The sequence below is a fragment of the Myotis myotis genome, unplaced genomic scaffold (genome assembly GCF_014108235.1).
Source record: "Myotis myotis isolate mMyoMyo1 unplaced genomic scaffold, mMyoMyo1.p scaffold_m19_p_10, whole genome shotgun sequence".
NCBI classification, from domain to species: domain Eukaryota; kingdom Metazoa; phylum Chordata; class Mammalia; order Chiroptera; family Vespertilionidae; genus Myotis; species Myotis myotis.
Window position 1 is genome coordinate 63,951,717 of NW_023416314.1, and position 17,690 is coordinate 63,969,406.

General features: G+C 38.9%; 2 protein-coding genes across 6 annotated transcripts in view; both read left to right on the forward strand.

The window, feature by feature from the left end:
- Positions 1-3,942: 3,942 nt before the first annotated feature.
- Positions 3,943-15,372, forward strand: GLYATL2 (glycine-N-acyltransferase like 2). Of its 3 annotated transcripts, none has more exons than XM_036325767.1 (7): positions 3,964-4,085; positions 8,399-8,607; positions 8,895-9,012; positions 10,388-10,495; positions 11,915-12,041; positions 12,136-12,313; positions 14,447-15,372. In XM_036325767.1, the coding sequence occupies exons 3-7, from the start codon at positions 8,935-8,937 to the stop codon at positions 14,853-14,855; spliced, it is 900 nt and encodes a 299-aa protein (XP_036181660.1). In that variant the 5' UTR covers positions 3,964-4,085; positions 8,399-8,607; positions 8,895-8,934; the 3' UTR covers positions 14,856-15,372. The 3 variants fall into 3 exon arrangements, with proteins under 3 accessions (XP_036181659.1, XP_036181660.1, XP_036181661.1); XM_036325768.1 differs by having other exon boundaries at positions 3,995-4,085; positions 8,402-8,607; XM_036325766.1 differs by lacking the exon at positions 8,399-8,607 and having other exon boundaries at positions 3,943-4,085.
- LOC118664989 (glycine N-phenylacetyltransferase-like) overlaps positions 3,959-17,690 on the forward strand; it is a 51,529-nt gene continuing 37,797 nt past the window's right edge. For all 3 annotated transcript variants that reach the window (XM_036325769.1, XM_036325771.1, XM_036325772.1), the window contains exon 1: positions 3,959-4,085. The gene's annotated coding sequence lies outside the window, so the exon portion shown is untranslated. The remainder of the gene's footprint in view (positions 4,086-17,690) is intronic.

A 17,690-nucleotide genomic window follows, 5' to 3' on the forward strand; every position in this document is an offset into this window, starting at 1 on the left:
CATACAATTTTGTGAACAAATTAATCACATAAAATTACCAATCTGTAAAATTTCTTTGATAGATTGTGTGATGCCAGGACTGTCAGGCAGACCCTGAGCGATGGAATGGATTACTCTGACACATGTTTCTGTGAAAGAGGGGCTAAGGGACTGCTTGGCTGTAGGAGCAGACAGCCCTGTTTGCCTGTCTCAGGCTTTTATTGTAGCAACAGCTTGAACTAAAATGAACTATTAGATACTATCAGCAGAGTAAGCATACTTCAGAAGACACAGGTGTCTGTAGTGTCCTTTAAGCAAGGACATGTCTAAGTAAACACCCGGGGGGCTCAGACTTGTTTGAAAAAGTCAAAGCAGGAGCTGTCATCACTTGTAGCTGAGGCCTCCCTAGAGGCCCCTGACCTTTTGGAGAACCCTCCTTACAGACTTTCCAACCAAGTCCCATGTTTCCCCACAGTGTGAACCATTTTTGGTTCAAAAAGATGGAATTACTAAGATTGTAAGACCCAATGCCTTACCTAACAAGCATATACATAGTACTAAATCATCATAGGTGGTTTTGAATATGTCATTTGAAGTGAATGAAGCAGGTTTGTAAGAAGATATAATGGCCATGGGTAGGGGACCACTCACTGAAGAATCCTGGTGTCATTAAAAGAACCTGGTCTTTGGCGTTTGATTGAGGGACTGCTGCTGGCTAGTTTTGTGAAACTGGGAAGACTAATTCTCTTTCAACATTGTTTTTCTTATTTGTGTGAAAATAACTCTTGCTTTATAATTTCATGAATGATTAAAATTTGTGATGTTGTGCTACACTATTTTAGAAAGTGGGTAAAATTGTTGTAGCTTCTTTTCTCCTTTCTCTGTCATAACATCTCCAAAATGTTAATGTAAATCTGATACTTTTAAGTAGGTTTTTGTAAAATACAGATTCCAAAGCATTCTGGAAGACCCTGATTCAGGTGATTTGGAGAAGTTCCTGTATTTCTAACAAGTCAGCCCAGAAGATCTTGATAGGGATGGTGTGAGAAACACACTTTTATTTTTATTTTTTTGTGTTTTTTTAAATAAATCTTTATTGTTCAGATTATTACAGATGTTCCTCTTTTTTCCCCCCATAGCTCCCCTCCACCTGGTTCCCACCCCATCTCATGCCCTTACCCCCCGCCACTGTCCTCATCCATAGGTGTAAGATTTTTGTCCAATCTTTTCCCACACCCCTCACACTCCCTTCCTCTGAGAATTGTCAGTCCACTCCCTTTCTATGCCCTTGTTTCTATTATATTCACCAGTTTATTCTGACTTAATTTTTAGATGCACTTGTTAATAGATATTTATTTGTTATCACTTTGTTGTTCATAATTTACCATTTTCTTCTTCTTCCTCTTCTTAAAGAATATCCTTCAGCATTTCATATAATCCTGGTTTGGTGGTGATGAACTCCTTTAGCTTTTTCTTGTCTGTGAAGCTCTTTATCTGACTTTCAATTCTATATGATAGCTTTGCTGGGTAGAGTAATCTTGGTGGTAGGTTCTTGCTATTCATCACTTTGAATATTTCTTTGTACTCCCTTCTGGCCTGCATGGTTTCTGTTGAGAAATCAGGTAACAGTCGTATGGGTACTCCCTTGTAGGTAACTAACTGTTTTTCTCTTGCTGCTTTTAAGGTTTTCTTTGTCTTTAGCCCTTGGCATTTTAATTAAGATGTGTCTTGGTGTAGTCCTCTTTGGATTCTTCTTATTTGGGGTTCTCTTTGCTTCCTGGACTTGTAAGTCTATTTCTTTCAACAGGTAGGGGAAGTTTTCTGTCATGATTTCTTCTAATAGGCTTTCAGTATCTTGCTTTCTCTCTTCTTCTGGAAGCCCCATAATTCGGATGTTGGTATGTTTGAAATTGCCCCAGAGGCTCCTTACACTATCTTCACATTTTTGGATTATTTTTTCTTTTTGCTTTTTAGGATGGGTGTTTTTTGCTTTCTCGTATTTCAAATCTTTGACTTGATTCTTGGGATCCTCTAGTCTGCTGTTGGGAGTCTGTATAATATTCTTTATTTCAGTCAGTGTATGCTTAATTTATGACTGGTCCTTTTCCATTTTTTTTGGCATTCTCATTAAGATCTTTGAAGGTCTCACTAAGTTCCTCGGCGGTTTCTAGAAGATTCTTGAGTAATCTTATGACTGTGGTTTTGAACAATATGTCCAGTAGTTTGCTTTCCTCCATTTCTTTCATTTGTGACATGTTTCTTTGTCTCTGCATTTTGGCTGACTGCAAGGACCCGCTGTGTCTACAGTGGAAGAACTTCTGTGCTGGAGACACCCTTGTGGGGTAGGACTTGCTTCAGTGGGGCTTTGGTGCTCACTGAGTCTGCCTCTTGAGTGTGTCCCTATGAGGAGTTGAAATCCGGTATCTGACCACTGGGTACCCTGGCTCCTGGATCTCCAAGTCAACTCTGTGTGAGTCCACCCAGCAGGAGCTACAGCAATATCAGCAGATCTGTCCTCTTTGTTTGGGGTTTGGAAGTTTTGGAGCTCTCTGACCCAGCTGCAGTTTGTTAGGTTAGGCTGCAAAAAGGCAGGCATTTCTTTTGCCCTGCTGCCCACAGCTTGGGTGGGGATGTAACTTCAGTGGGGTGGGGTCTCAGTGAATCACCAGGGTGGAGCAAACAGCAATGGCTGTTGTCAGCCGACTCCACGACTCCTCACGTCTCCCCGTCTTGGAGTATCTGCATCCCCGAGTCCCGTGACCCCATAGTAACAATGATCCCTGCGAGCAGCTCTGCGAGAAAGCCACCCTTGCTTTCCGACCCACTGCAAGACAGTCCAGTTTCTCCCTGTAGGAGTCTGGGTCCCCAGAGTCTTGCCATAAATGAGTTCAGTGTTTTCGGGAGCCTGTATCCCCTTCTGATTGAAAAAAACTGCACCTAGTCGGAGCCCGTCTCATGCGCAAGCGTGCACGTGCGCCTCCATACCTCTGCTCTTGGCGCCTCTACACCTCCTACCCAGTCTCAATGTGCTTTTTTCTTTCCTTCTAGTTGTAGAATTTCCACTCGGCCAGCTTTCCCGTGGTTCTGGATGATAGCTGTTTTGTCTTTTAGTTGTAGTTTTAATGTGGTTGTGGGGGGTAGCACGTACAGGTTTATACCTTATGCCGCCATCTTGGTTCTCCAGGAACACACTTTTTTTAAAATATTTTATTTATTTTTTACAGAAAGGAAGGGAGAGGGATAGAGAGTTAGAAACATCGATGAGAGAGAAACATCCATCAGCTGCCTCCTGCACACCCCCTACTGGGAATGTGCCCGCAGCCAAGGTACATGCCCTTGAGTGGAATCGAACCTGGGACCCTTGAGCCCGCAGGCTGACACTCTCTCCACTGAGCCAAACCGGTTAGGGCGGAACACACTTTTAAAAGACAAAATTTACCTCTGTTCCTCTCCAAAACTAATTCCAATCCCTACCGAACTTTTGTCCAGTAACTCTTCTTTTTTTTATGTTTACAATGCCCTTCCCTTATTTGTCTCCATTCATTTTAAAGAACAAAAGGGATAACTTGTACAAAGCCCAGTTCTCAGGCTAACATCCACTTCCCTGAGGAGTTCTTGGCTTCCCCCCAGGTCATATGATTGAAAGCATTGGGCCAGGCATTTTGAAATGAAGTCAAATTTTTCAGGTCTTCTGTTTGCCCTATTGATACTATTTAAATAACTCTGCAGTTGGACAGTTTCTGCCAACTCCACAACATGCCTTATTATTTATTGCTTTGGAGTATCCAATCAGCTACAAGTGATGATATATAAATAAAAATGTTCAGTGGGAAACATTTTATAATGGTAGAAGTTTTCCAATATAGAACACATCCCCTATCTTCCTCTGCTCCACAAAGTCTCTGACTTCATGTCAACGAACAGTTCCTTCAGTTGACTCATTAGGAACCTAGTTCTTCTTGGAGTTCTATGCTGCATAGTGACGCCTGAGTCAGTTCAAGTTTGGTTGGTGGAGTCTATAAGGTGGTAGCCACAGAAGCTTCTCCATTGCCACACTGAGTGACTGCAGAAGGTGGTGTGCACACAGGTCTACAAAAAAACTTCAGGTAAGCAGATTGTTTTGGACAGCAGTGTCTTGTCTTTTTCAGCCTTCCTATTAATTAGGATCCTCGTTCTAAAGAATTTGTATTTACGATGGTTACTAGACTTATTGTGGTGATCATTTTGTAACGTATATGAACACTATGTTGTACACTTGAAACTAATATACTGTATATCAACTATAATTAAAAATAATTTAAAAAAGAATTTGCATTTATATTCCCATGACTATTCTGTAATTACCAATTTGTACTTCTTAATCCCTTCACCTTTTCCACCTAACCTGACCAACTCCCCTCCCATGAGACAATGGTCAAAATTTTCTCTCTATGAGTCTGTTTCTGTTCTGATTGTTTGTTTGTTTTATATTTAGTTGTTGATAGATAAGTATTTATTGTCATTTTATTATTAATATTTTTTCTTTTTCTTCTTAAAGAAGACCCTTTACATTTCAAATGTAATTCTGGTTTGGTGGTGACAAACTCCATAGCTTTTCTTGCCTGGAAAGCTCTTCATATGTCCTTCAATTCTAAATAGTCAATAATATTGTAATAACTATATATGGTGATAGATGGGCAAAAGATTTATTGGGATGATCTCTTAATAAGTTATGTAATGTCTAACTACTGGGTTGTATACCTGAAACTAATATATATTGTATTTCACTGAAATGCAATAAATTGAAAAATAAAACATAATTTAAAGTCAACTCAAATACTCATCAACAGGTGAGTGGATAAATAAATTGTGGGATGCTCCTACAGTGGAACACTGTATAACAGTAAAAAAAAAGATGGAGTCTGAATGCACATGAAAACATGGATAAATATAAAAAAATATGTTGTGTCAAAGAAGCCATAAACAAAAGAATAAATAATGTATAATTTCATTTATGTGAACAGGCAAAAATAATTGATTATTATAGATGTCAGAATAATGGTTATCTCTGGGGGGTGGTATAAAATAACTTAAAGTAAAAAAAGAAGAAAATAAGAGATTGTAGAAATCCACTCCCCTCTGGAAAAAAAAAAGAATTTTTATTTGTTAATTCATTTTTTTCCCCTTGCAAACTCTTGGACCCAAGCCCAATATTGGGAACTAATTCCTAAAAACACTGTAGGTCCCTGGAGCCAGAAAGTACTTTAAAAATCTACAAAGCCAGCATGTGTTATTTTGAACTGGTAAGATGTCCAAATCCTTTCCTTGAATTATAAAGTATTGGTATGTGTATGCCTTTCCCTGCCACCCTCCAGACCTATAGTAACACTGTGAGTAAAGACAAGAAACAACATTCTCCTTGCCTTCAATCCATGGTTCTAAAGCAGTCGTGGGCAAACTACGGCCCGCGGGGCCAGATCCGGCCCGTTTGAAATGAATAAAACTATTGAAAAAAAAGACCGTACCCTTTTATGTAATGATGTTTACTTTGAATTTATATTAGTTCATACAAACACTCCATCCATGCTTTTGTTCCGGCCCTCCGGTCCAGTTTAAGAACCCATTGTGGCCCTCGAGTCAAAAAGTTTGCCCACCCCTGTTCTAAAGTGTCCCTTGTCCATTTGCATAGAAAAACTCTTCCTTCTTTGAATGAAGTGTCATGTGGCTAAGATGAAGTTTTACCCTTTCCTGTTTCTCTCTGACAAATTTCTCTCTAATCATTGATGTATTTGGCACCGGGTTCACAGATATTTCTCTCCATCAAACTCTTGTCACATCCCGGTGACATCTGTGATACCTACAACACCCATTTCCTTATTGACATCTCTATTTTTAAAAATATGTTTTTATTGATTTCAGAGAGAGGAAGGGAGAGAGGAAGAGAGAGATAGACACATCAGTGATGAGAGAGAATCACTGATCGGCTGCTTTGTGCATGCCCCCTATTGGGGATTCAGCCTGAAACCCAGACAAGTGCCTTGACTGTGAATCAAACCTTGAGCTCCTGGTTCATGGGTCAATGCTCAACCACTGAGCAACACTGGATGGGCATGACTATTTCTCTGACTTGAACTGATTTACTTCTGAAATCCTAACCTCGAATAGCCTAATTTCTGATTCCAATCTCCTATTCTCTGAATACATTCCCCCTACCTATCACCATTGCTATTCTTTGATCCCATAAAGTGCTTTTATCCTTTGTTCTCTTCATCTTTTCCCACTTGATTAGTCCCTATCCTAACTTAATTTCTCCTTTCTCCTAGATTCCACAATTTTAACTTACTTTAAAGTGTCTCTTTCCTTTATTCTCAAAAACTTCGCCACTTATCTGCTGCTCTAAGTCTGGAAAAATTTAACCCTGCTTCATTTCAATTTTTCTTCTTTTCTTCTGGCCTCTGGGGTACTGAGATCATACATGTGGATGAATATAACTCCCAAATGATGGTTTTCCACCTGCATCTGACCCTATGTCTTGCAAGTGCTCTATGTATTCCTACTCTGCATTTTCTCTAACTAGCATCAGAGGCCATTCAAACTTTAATTTTTAGCATTAACACCCTATTTTTTCTCTCTATGTTTATCTGGTGCATTCCCTCACCCTACTCACTTCCAAAAGATGATTTTCCATTCTATTTCTTCCATAAAATAGATATTCAGAGATAACATTTCAACTTCCTGTTCTTTCTTCTACTCGAAAGTGCTCACACACATATACCTATATCCACACCTAAGCTAAAATATTTTTTTTCCTTTGTGTAGAAGAGGTATTCTTTCTGTACAAAACTAATCCCAATACTTACACATAGAGGTGTGACTGAAGATAGAATGAATTAATAAACATAAAGGATTTGAAACGGTGCCTGGTCCATTGATTTAGCTATTTTTCTTTCCCCTTTCCATCTCTTATTAAGTCCATTAGCCCATCAATTTCTGTCCATCTTACCTGCTTTTTATAGTTAACATCAATAAGCTTCTCTTTCTCATCTAATAAGAAATGCCTTCCTTTAAGCTCCTGCAGTCTCCAGTCCTCCTTCTTACTATCATACCTTTTTCCTTCCTTTCCTGATGCAGCTCTTTGAAAGACTTATCTTCATTTTCTTACATTTCATTTATTCTCCAATCACCTTAACCTGGATTTCTTTCTCCATCATTCCATGGCATATCTCTCACCAAATCAGAAATCAATTCCTAACTCCAAAATACATTGGCATTTTTGTGCTCATCTCTCTTAGATTCTCAGCAGCATTTGACTTCTCTGGTCACTCTCTTCTTTAAATGAAGTTCCTCTTATTTTGACTTCTGAGATACTGCTCTTATTTTTCACACTTTTTTTTTTTTGACAATTCTTCCTTAGTCTGCTCTGTTGGCCCCTCTTCCTCTCTTATCTTGTTAAACATTTATATTCTTCAACTTATTTTTATGAAGGATCATAACAGAGTTTCTATTGGATCAGGTTAATCCAGAAAAATTCTACTTCGAGAAGGCCTTATGGTTGGAAATAAATGGCCCAGTGGGGATTGAGCCTGTAACCCTGGCATGTGCTCAGACTGGGAATCAAACTGTGACCTCATTTATAGGTCAATGCTCAACCACTGAGCCATGCAGACTGGGCTCCCTACCCATTTTTATATTACTAATTTGGGATTACATCAATATATTTTCTTGACTTTATAACATGGAATTTCCCTATGTCATTAAATACACTTTGAAGACAGCATTGTAGTGGCTGCCTGGCAACCCATTATTTGGATATGCCATCATTAACTTAGCAATTTCTCTATAATGAATGTTGGATCATTTCTAAATTCACAACCTAATACTACAATGGATTACCTTGTGTTTATACCTTTATAGATATATATCATTTTCTTTCCTGGAATGAGTTTCTAGAAGGGGAATCCTATATAATAAAAGCCTAATATGAAAATTGACCAAACAGCAAAACGACCGGTGGAACGACTGGTCGCTATGATGTACACTGATCACCAGGGGGCAGACACTCAAAGCAGGAGCTGCCCCCAGCCTGTAGGCCCCAGGCCAGCCAAGGCATGTGCCAGTGGGGGTCCCCTGATAGCCCCACCAGCTGCCCCGCAGAGGGAGGTGACTGGGGTCGGTGAGGAGGTGGGGCTGGCTGGGGGGTGTTTAGGGGGTAGAGCCCAATTGCCCTGCCGGCTGCTCCACAGATTGACCCTGGTCACCGGCCAGGCCTCGGGACCCTACCCGTGCATGAATTTCATGCACCAGTCCTCTAGTTATTGAATAAAAGGGCTTATTCTTTTTTTAAGGTTACTAGAATATAATTCCTAGACTTTTGACAATTTATACTTGGGTAGTATCACTACTAATCAACAATTTTCTCTTCTCTAATTTTGTTTATTAGAAGAAAGGGACTACACAATATGGTCTTCAGAATCTTTTCCAGAAAATCTCATTCTCTCATGATGGCTGAAAAATACCACTGATGCTATGGCAACATTAGAGCATGTGTCTCAATGCCTGGAGGGACCTTGAGGATCCCTAGGGACAATGTCTGAAAAGATACATTATTCTCTATTTGCATCTGAACAGCTGAAGACATTCACCTCTCAGGTCCTTGGTCTGATTTGAATCAAATGGGCTTTCGGAGATTTGTTTCACCAGATATGTTAATGTTACTTACCTTGGAATTATAGAGAAATCACCAAGGAGACCTGAGATCCAGTTGCAGCTATGGGCTTTAGTTTCTTATTTGTAAAATGAAAGGGTTGGATTAGGTAATTTCTAAAGCCCTTTACATCTGACAGTGTATGATGTCCTAGGTGGCTTCACTTTTCTCCTCTCCCTGGACACCTGTCTCATCTCTCCAGGTGTTTTTGTTTGTGTGTTTATTTCTTTAGATCATCTTCCTGAGGGAAGGGGGCTGAGGTGTTACACAAGATGTTTGTGATTAATGAACCCCAGAACCTGCAGATTCTGTATGAATCCTTGGAAAAGAGCATCCCTGAGTCCTATAAGGTGAGAGAGTAGTGGGTGATGTGGGGAGACAGGGCTGAGGAGTAAGGAGGATAGGTTCAGGGCTCAGAACCTTTCGCAGGTGGATGGAAGTCCAAGTTTAAAGTCAAATTCCTTCTTCAGGGATGATTTTAATAGCTATATCCATTTACCTACCTTACTCTTTTTCAGCTTCTTAAACATCTTTTGAGCTAACTATATTGCTATCTCTAGTAGATACTTCTTTACTCCAGGCTATTGCAATAGCTCCCTGTTTTCAATATTACTATCTCACCTGCAACTTGGTGAGCAAGAGTCATCTCTCTGAATAAATATAATCACATCATTCCTTGTTTTAAAATTTCAATAGAGGTTCAGTATTCTGTCTATAGAATAAAGTCCACAATCCTTAATTGGGTATACAAAGGTTTATTAAAAAATGCCCCAACCTCTTCTATTCCATCTCCCAACATTCCCTTTTCATATACCACATTACAATTATTGAGCCCCTCACTGAGGGTAGTTCTGCAGGTAGAATACAATCTGCTTCACCTTCAAGAATTCATTAATGCTTTTTCTCCTACGAGGATTTACTTGCCATCCTTCTCTCTTTATCTTGCCAGGGAAAAATTTTACTTATCCCTCAAAGCCCAATTCAAGTATTACTTCTTCTATTAGTCTTCCACCACTTCCTCCCTGGGACACCACACCACCACACACATACATGTATCAGAACATGTGTCCCATTATGATGAGAGCAGGTATTTCTTTCCCCTTCCAGATTTAACTTGAAGGCAGTAGCCATGTTATTTCCTCTTTGAATTCTCTATACTTGACAAACATCTGATATATAATAGATGCCCCATAAGTAATATGGTATGGTATGAAATTAAAAAATGGGAAAAATGCTATGAATGTTTAAAAAATGAATGAATGGATGAATTTCAAGGGACCCAGGTTTTTTTAAAAAAATATGTTTTTATTGATTTTTAGAGAGAGGGAGAGAGAGAGAGAGAAACACTGATGTGAGAAACATTGATTGGTTGCCTCCCACACGTACTCCCCACTAAGGATTGAGCCTGCAACCAGGCATATACCCTGACCAGAAATTGAACCATCAACCTTTTGATATCTGGGATTATTCTCAACCTACTGAGCCATACCAGCCAGGGGAAGGGTCCCAGTTCTTAATGATTCAGCTATTAACTTGGATTTTTGTGGATCCTTACTGGGCCATTTGGAAGCATATCTTCCAATAAATAGTCCAAAGAACTATTCTGGAAGCCCTGGTTCTATCCTGTTCAGTCTCCCTAACTCCTGATCTTACTTCCTATACCAGATCCAAGGCTCTATTTCAAAGAAGAACTTCCTCTCCTGTTTTGTTCTGTTGCTCTTGTAGGTATATGGAGCTATTTTTCACATTAAAAATAAAAACCCATTCAACCTGGAGGTGCTGGTGGATGCCTGGCCAGATTATCAGATAGTCATTACTCGACCTAAGAAAGAGGTGAGAGCTCAAGCTACTGAATACCAGGCTGGTCATGCTTGGATGGTCTCTCTGTGGTAATGAGAGAACTGAAGCTGGTGGCTGGGAAGAACAACCTTGGCATCCCTGATTCATATAGGGTTTGAAAGGCTGTTTGAGGGAGAAGGTCAGACAGTGAGATTAGGCATGGGAATAGACCAACTAGCTAATAGTACAGTTTTGTAAATAACATTAGGATCCCATCTAGTGCATTCTTTTCTATTAAGAGTCTGATCATAGCCATGCATAGAACATAGAAGCCTATGGCTGGAAGTGGTTAGAAATATTTGTCTTTCTCTATGACTTAATAAGCACAATACAATAATACTTAAGTCAGTATTGGGATTGAGATCTAAACCTGCCAAGTGGCTAGATGTGTGACCTTGGGAAGACAGCTGCTCTCTTAACTATAAAAAATAAAGTTGATAAAATTATTATGTGAGAGAATTGTTAAACAACAGATAAATCATGTATATTTAATCAGAATGTCTTCCCCATCTTCCAGGTTTGGTTAGTATAAGCAGTGAATTCCTTCCATCTCAGAATAGGGATATTTTACCTTCCCCCTATTTACATAGTAATTAGGTGAGTTAGAACACATCACCTGCAGTGACCCCCAGGATCCTCCGTGCCCCCCCCCCCCCGGGTGTCCGAAGCAGAAAGTAAGCACGTAGGCAGGGGCAGGCCTGGCCCTCTACTCCAGGTGCTGCTCTGAGCTCTGGATGATGGATCTCTCTCAAAGTCCTCTTTATTCACATGTGCACCAAGTGTCAATCGCCATGTTAGCCCCAGAGTGTTGAGTCAGAATTAGCTTAGGCATTGTCTCCTCACAGACTCAGGGTTGACCGCCCCCCACCCCCACCAACCCTGTTTCTTATACTTCTCTCTATACCAGAGGCACTCTATCTTTTAGATCTTTATCTAACCCTGATGCCTCTTCCATCCCAGACAATGGAGCTACTTACCTACCCTATCAAGGGCAGCTGACTTCAGTACACCATCAGAAAGGAAACATCTTTCATAGAGACATAGCGGGGAGTGAGGGGGTGAGAGATCAACCAAAGGACTTGTATGCATGCATATGAGCATAACCAATGGACACAGACAGGAGGGGTGGTGAGGGCATGTGCTGGGGTGTGGGGTGGCTGGGGAGAGGTCAAAGAGGGGGAAAAGGAGACTTACATAATACTTTAAACAATAAAGAATTTAAATTAAAAAAGAAAAGAAAAGGAACACCTTCAGTGTGTCAATACTGACTTATTATCCAAGGGATTCCAAGGCCATTTTATACACCTCTCTCAGAAAAACAGAGGGCATCATGTCTCTAGCACTCCAGACATAGGCAAGAACATTTGGTAAATTATAGTGCTATGTAAATTTGATTGATATTTGTTATATCAGGAGATGAAAGATGATCTGGATCACTATACCAACACTTACCACATCTTCACCAAAGCTTTTGACAACTTGGAGGAAGTCCTGGCATCCCCCCAGGTTATCAACTGGGAGCAAGCCTTCCAGATCCAAGGTAATTGGTCTGAGTGAATAGGCAAAGGCCCCCTGGTTTGTTCACAGTCGATATGGACGGGGTGATGCTGAGCCTGTCTTTCTCCTCTCTCCAGGTTGCCAAGAGAACTTGGGTGAGGCAATAAAAAAGGTTTCAGCTTCAAAATCAGTGCAGGTGGATTACACGAAGACCACGCTCTTTACGTTAGATATATCAGAGATATTCAAGACATCAAGTGATGGCAATGTGAATTTGGTGCTAACTAAAATGTTCAACATGGATGAAGCTAGCAAGTGAGATTTTTCTTTTTTTGCTTCCTAAATTCCTGATAGAATCATTCAGTTGCCATGTTAGATTAAATTTGGAAATGTAAGATTTGAGGCTAAATTATGATGAGGTACATAGTTGCATGGGTAAAGGAAGGAAACTTGGTTTGCTGAGCATGGGCAGTGCCTTCACCAGACGAGTCCTTTACCTGGCAGAATACTGTACCTCATGGTGGCACTGAAAAATCTTTACTTTTTGCAAAAAATGCTGCATGGTGTACAAAATATACAAGTAGTCAAAATAAAAAACAAAAGTTTGCCTACATGGATTCTCCACAATCTTTCATACAGGTGTAAATATGCTTAACATTGGTGTTTATGCTTTTAGTACTATGTGTGATTTTGTTGTTATTTTTTTCCTATTTTTTAAAATAACATACACACATACTGTATTGCAGCTTACTTTTTTCATTCAGCCAATATATTATATACATCTTTCATGTAAGCTCACACAGATATCTTGCATTTATTTGGACAGCTGCATAGATTTCTATAATAGGGAGGTACATAATTATATATTACCATATTAACACACATTTAATTTATCTCCAGTTCTTCCTAATAACAAAAATTCTGTAATAAATATCTTCATAAATAGATCATTGCACAAGCTTTATAAATAGTTCTGAAAGATGGATTCCTAGAATTGAAATGGTTGGATCAAAAATATGTACATTAAGTGAAGATATTACCAAATTCGATGGTAAAACTTTGATGAATTTAATATGTGATAGCATAACATCTGAAACTACCTAAGTGTTTATCAGTAGGGGCATGGATAAATTCATTAAAGTATAACCCAAACACTGGAATAATATGCAGCTATTAACAAGAATGAAGCAGCTCAATATGAATTGATAAGAAAAGAATTCCAAAATACATTGCTAAGTGAAAAAAAGAAATGGCAATTCAGGTGGACAAAACATTGTATACCGTATGCTATCACAGTACGTACACATGGAAAATTGCATAGAATACCTCTAGAAAATTACCTAAATACATTGTATGACTAGTTGCCTCTAGAGAAGATAACTGGGTAATAGGGGATCAGAGAGAGAAGTAATTATTTTCAGTTAATATCCATTTATGCTTTATAACTGTATTACCAATTCAAAAGAATAACTAAAATATAAATTCCCACTCACACATACCGTTGATTTAGCTGGGAGAGCCAACGATATTTAAATTTTTCTTTTGTCTATCTGTGTTTCCAAATGCGGTTATTCCACAGGAGAAGGCAGGCGACAAGGCTCCAGGCCTTTGAGGAAGCAGGACTAGGATCAGGTCAGGCACAGAAAAGAGCAAAAAGGAAGCCTCACTCCTGTGCAGATGATTTATTGCCCAGTGACCTCACCCTTAAGCAAACATAGATCCACTTTGAAATTGACAAGTTCCTGAAAACTCTTCCTCTCTGGGGAGGGCTAAAAGTTCTTTGAAATCTTCCACCTGCCTCAACCTCCCCTGCCACAGAGGATGTTTTTCTGATTTTGCAGATAAGAACACTAACTCTCAGATAACTTATCCATTGAGAGAATCAGGATTTGTTACCACCCCAAAACCCAACATCTCCCCTATATTGATGCTTCTCAAATGGCATTTTTGATAATTCCCATTTGTTGATGGGCCTTGGGACACATGCAGCTGTAAGATTAACATTAATCTCATCTTCCTGCGACATACATTTTATTGAATTATCTGTTAAAATAAATATTATCTTGTCTATTTAGATATTTTGTGTAGTCAAATTCAGAATCCACGTGTTTCCCACGTGAACCTTCAAAGAAATTCAGCCACATGAAAGGTCGCTCTGGGGTACATCTTTGTTATTTTAGGAACATCAGCTCATTTTATTCCTCCTTGAGCATTTGCTTCGGCTTTTTCTGAGATGTGCTTTCTGCATCATAAAGTAATTAGGATTTTCTCCCTCTCAATTATTTGGGAAGATTTTGAAGCAGACATAAAAACAGTACTTTTTTTTTGTTTATCTGTTTCCTCCTCTAAGCTGTGGGACCCAAAGAAAAGGAATGGTATCATATTCATACTCTGTAATCCTGATGTTTGGTAAAAATTGGCTGAGTAAATTCTTTTTTTTCTTGGCAGGAAAGGAGACTTTTCAAGCATCTTCTTGGATGCCTCACATGCAGGGCTTGTGAATGAGAATTGGGACTTTGGAAAAAATGAGAGGAGCTTGAAATATGTTGAACACTGCCTCCAGCATTTTCCAGGATTTGGCTTGCTGGGTCCAGAGGGGGTTCCTATCTCTTGGGTTGTGATGGAACAGTCCTGTGAGATAAGAATGGGTAATACTGTCCCTAAATACCGACGCCAAGGCAACATGATGCAAATTGGTTACCATGTGGTAGAGTATCTCATTCAGAAAAAAATACCGTTCTATTTTCATGTGGCAGATAATAGAGAAGATTACATACAGACACTGAGAAGCTTTGGATTTAAGTTTCTTCCTTGTGGCTGGCATCAGTGGAAGTGCATCCCCAAGAAATATTGCTGATTGGTGCCATTGCCCATTTCGAGCCTTTCTTATCAGTGAAAACACATCAGCACAAACACCAACATGGTAATCTATATTAGTGCAAGAAAAATCATCCAATTATCTGGGGTCCATGAATTACCTAAGCTCATCCTTATGTAATATTTTAATTTTCCTCCTCATTCAATTTATAGAAAATTAGAAGCTTGGCCCGTGGATGCCATAATTTCCTTGCTAGTGACAGACATTTCCTAATTAAAATCACCCAATGTCAATCATTAGTGCCAAGAAAATCCTTTAAAAGCAATATTTTCTTCTTTGAAGATGTCTTTTGTGAAAGAATCCTGTTTTTTCATGCTTCCATCTTTGAAAAAAAAAAGTCTGCTTGAAAAATGTCTCCTCTTGTACCCTCCCCTACCTCTTACAAAGTTTTCCAAAGTACTTTTCAGAAGCACTCAGTATCATTGCTTTGGGTCCTGGGTGCTTTGGGTCCTTTGAGATAGTCTCCTGAATTAAAGTATGGGACAGTTTGATTTCCTTCTTTTTTCTTTTTTTTATTTTTTACATTTCTTCATTGATGAAGGTATTACATATGTGTTCTTATCCCTCCATTATCCCCCGACCAGTTTGGTTTTCTGACTAGCTTTTATTATAGGGGTTTGGTAGGTTGAGTTGTGTGTCTTCATATTCAAGATGATTTTTATATCTATGCTGTATTAGTTTTGTAACAAATGACCACAAACTTAGTGGCTTAAATCAACAAAATATAAGATAATATTATCTTACATTTCTGCAGTCAGAAATCCAAAATAGGTCTTATGGGATAAAAATCAAAGTGCCAACAAGGCCTGTTCCTCTGGAGGTTCTTAAGGAAGAATCCATTTCCTCCTCTTCTCCAGGTTGTCTTCATTCCCTGGCGGGTGGCCCTCTACTTTTATCCTCTTTACTTAGCCTTTGTTTCTGTATTCAAGTCTCCCTTCCTCCTTACTAGGACACCTGTGATTACACTTAAGGCCCATTTGGGTTGTAATGCAGGATAATTTTCTCATTTCAAAATGCTTAATTTAATCACCTCTTCAATATCATATAATGTAACATTCAAAGCTTCAAAGGATTAACACCTGGACATCATTGAGAGTCATTGTTCAGCCTATCATGTATGAAAATTGAGTTTATGTTTCTCCATGAGCAAAGCCAGAGATGTATCCAATCTGAGACTGATTAGCATTTCTCTTTTTTTAAAATTACATTTATTGGGGTGACATTTGTTAATAGGGTCATATTGGTTTCAAGTGTACATTCCTATAATACATGATCTGTATATTGCATTGTGTGTCCACCAACCTAAGTCAAATCATCTTCCATCATCATATACTTGGCTTCCTTTACACTTAACCATTCCCCCACCGCCTTCCTTCTGGTCACCACCATAATTTTGTTTATGTCTATGAGTTTCAGTTTTACATCCTACATTTAAGTCAAATCATTCAGTTCTTAGCCTTTTCTGACTGACTTATTTCGCTTAGCATAATATTTTCAAGACCTATCCATTTTGTTGCGAAGGGTAAAATTTTCTTCCTTGTTACATCAGAGTAGTATTCCATTGTGCATATGTACTACATCTTCTTTATCCAGTCCTCTATTGAAGGACACGTGGGCTGCTCCCAAATCTTGGCTATTGTGAATAATACTGCAATAAACATATGGGGTACATATATTCTTTCATGTTTTAGGTTTCTTCAGATAAATTCCCGAAAGTGGAATCACTAGGTCATAAGGCCATTCCATTTTTCATTTTTTGAGGTAACTCCATATTGTTTTCAATAATTGGTTGCACCAATCTGCATTCCCACCAACATTGCACAAAGCTTCCCTTTTCTAAATCTTCACCAACACTTGTTTGTTGATTTTTTTGTTGATAGCCATTCTGACAGGTGGGAGGTGATATCTTACTCTGCTTTTAATTTGCATCTCTCTGATGATTAGTGACATCGAACATCTTTTCATAGGTCTATTGGTCATCTGTATGTCCTTTTGGAGAAGTATCTATTCAGGTCTTTTGCCCATTTTCAAATTGGATACTTTGGGTTTTAGTGTGTGTGGGGGGGGGGGGGAAGAGAGAGAGAGAGAAAGAGAGAGAGAGAGAGAGAGAGAGAGAGAGAGAGAGAGAGAGAGAGAAACAGAGAGAGTTTTTAAGTTCTTTGTGTATGTGGATATTAACCCCATGTCAAAACTGTTATTTGAAAATATCTCCCATTCGGTTGATTGTCTTTTTTGTTATGTTGGCAGTTACTTTTTTGTGGTCGAGAAGCTTCTTAGATTGACATAGTTTCATACATTTACTTTTACCTTTACTTCTCATGCCTTTGGGGTCAAATTCATAATGTGTTATCTATGAACAAGGTCCATAAATTCAATACCTATGTTTTCTTCTATGTAATTCATTGTTTCAGATCTTATATTTAGCTCTTTGTTGGAGTAGAGTTGTTCATAGTATTTTTTAACAATCCTTTGTATTTCTGTGGGGTCTGTTGTTATTTCTTCTCTTTCATTTCTGATTTTGTTTATTTGGATCCTCTCTTTTTGTTTCCTGGTGAGCCTAGCTAGAGAGAGGTTCATCAATCTTGTTAATCCTCTCAAAGAACCAGCTCTTGGTTTCATTGATCTTTTGTATTGTTTTGTGTGTTTTTTTGTCTCTATGTTGTTTATTTCTGCTCTGATCTTTATTATTTCCTTCCTTCTGGATACTGTGGGCTTTTCTTGTTGCTCTCTTTCTAACTCTTTGAGTTGTAGGGTTAGATCATTTATTGCCAGTTTTTCTTGTTTTTTGAGGTAGACTTGTAGAGCTATGAACTT